The sequence below is a fragment of the Populus alba genome, chromosome 1, assembly GCF_005239225.2.
Source record: "Populus alba chromosome 1, ASM523922v2, whole genome shotgun sequence".
In the NCBI taxonomy this organism is placed as follows: domain Eukaryota; kingdom Viridiplantae; phylum Streptophyta; class Magnoliopsida; order Malpighiales; family Salicaceae; genus Populus; species Populus alba.
The window spans coordinates 27,059,105-27,060,833 of NC_133284.1; the positions used below are offsets into that span (position 1 = coordinate 27,059,105).

Below are 1,729 nucleotides of genomic sequence, written 5' to 3' on the forward strand. Positions count from 1 at the left end.
TGCCCCCAATGTTGGGGTGTGATCCTAGTCTAGGCTTTTATATAAAGAAGAAATTCATTCCGCTAATGATAAACTTTTTAGTGAGTGATGAAAATAATTTTTTTTTTCATTTCAAAAAAATACACTGTTAGGATTGAGAAACTCTATTCTTATCTTTCTTCTCTTCTCTTCGTCCTTTTAAGATTCTTCATTCTAGAAAATAAATTGTGTTATAAGATCAATGCAATGAAAAAAAGAAAGAAATCGATGGCCAAACTTCACTTTATTGATTTAGGAGCATACATCAAGCCTAATATCTTTTTACAGAGTCGGAATTCACAGGTCTAGCTAGGTCTTCTCCATCCATTCTAGCAACTTTAGCGCTCCTCCTGAGAATGCCTTCTTTACTACGTAAGGACCCTCGTAATTTGGTGCCCATTGGCTCTGATCTTCTTCGGGTAACGACAATATTTTCTTCAATACTAAATCCCCTTCTTGAAACAACCACGGTCTAACTTTTTTATCGTATGCCTTGGCCATTCATTTCTGGTAAAGTTGATGATGACATGTTGCAGCTATCCTCTTTTTACTTATCAGGTTCAGTTGCTTATATCTCACTTTGGCCCACTCAGCCTCTTCTAGTTCGGAATCCATCAACACTCTTAACAATGGGATTTCCACTTCTAAAGGCATCACTGCCTCCATACTATACACTAGAGAATATGGGGTAGACCCTGTCGAGGTCCTGACTGTAGTGTGGTATGCATGGAGAGCAAATGGCAACATCTTATGCCAATCTCTATACGTGACTACCATTTTCTGAATGATCTTTTTGATGTTCTTGTTGGCGGCTTCTACTGTGCCATTCATTTTTGGCCGGTATGGTGAGGAATTTGAATGCTTGATCTTCCATTTAGTACATAGCTCCACTATCATTTTGCCGTTGAAATTATGTGCATTATTTGTCACTATCCTTTCTGGAGGACCATATCGACAAATCAAGTCCTTTTCTACAAACCTCTTCACTACCTTCTGTGTTACGAGGGCATACAAATTAGCTTCCACCTATTTTGTGAAGTAGTCAATAGCTATGAGGATGAATCTATGACCATTACTAGCTTTTGGGCTAACAAGACCGATCATGTCAATTCCCCACATTGCAAATGGCCAGGGGGATATTAGATTAAATAGAGGAGTTAGAGGCGTATTGACCTTAAATAGAGGAGTTGGAGGCATAGGATCGATCCAGAACTTTGGCTTGCTTTTGACAGAGGTCCAAAAGAAAGCTGGTCACCGAGAGCAGGTGAAGAGGATGGTTGATTTGGGCGAAGGCTAGAATGGGAAAGGGGAAGTTTTGGAATGGCCAGGGGTGAGGGCGAAGCTTTGGCTAATTTTGGGAGAAGAAAAGGGAGAAAACCCTAAAAATAGGAGAGGGAAATCGGGTGAGGTGGTTGCCAGCTGTGTTTGGTTGGCGGGTTCAAAGAAGAAAATCACTGGAGACAAAATGGGGGTGTGGCTGCTTTGAGAAAAGATGAAAGCTTGGGTTTTTTATTTTTTATTTTGGGCGGTTGCAGGGAAGCCGAAATGTCTAAGGGGAGAAGGTCCCAGCTGAGGGGGATCTGGTTTTTTTGATAAAAAGGGAGGGGGTGCGACGGCCTGGAAAATGGAGAAGAAAGTGATAGGCTTTTTAGGGTTTCTTTTGTTTAGCTGATGGCCCCCCTATTAATTTTCCTCCGCCACCTCGGCCTCT

The 1,729-nt window shown here is 41.5% G+C and overlaps 1 protein-coding gene across 1 annotated transcript; it reads right to left on the reverse strand.

Annotated features, from left to right (window-relative positions):
- Nucleotides 1-519: 519 nt before the first annotated feature.
- Nucleotides 520-915, reverse strand: LOC140954971 (uncharacterized). The gene has a single exon (XM_073406262.1). It carries the CDS (start codon nt 913-915, stop codon nt 520-522), a length of 396 nt encoding a protein of 131 aa, XP_073262363.1.
- Nucleotides 916-1,729: the final 814 nt, after the last annotated feature.

Excerpts from the sequence above, each read along its gene's own strand:
- LOC140954971 (XM_073406262.1), bottom strand. The coding sequence starts at position 915 with ATGATAGTGGAGCTATGTACTAAATGGAAGATCAAGCATTCAAATTCC.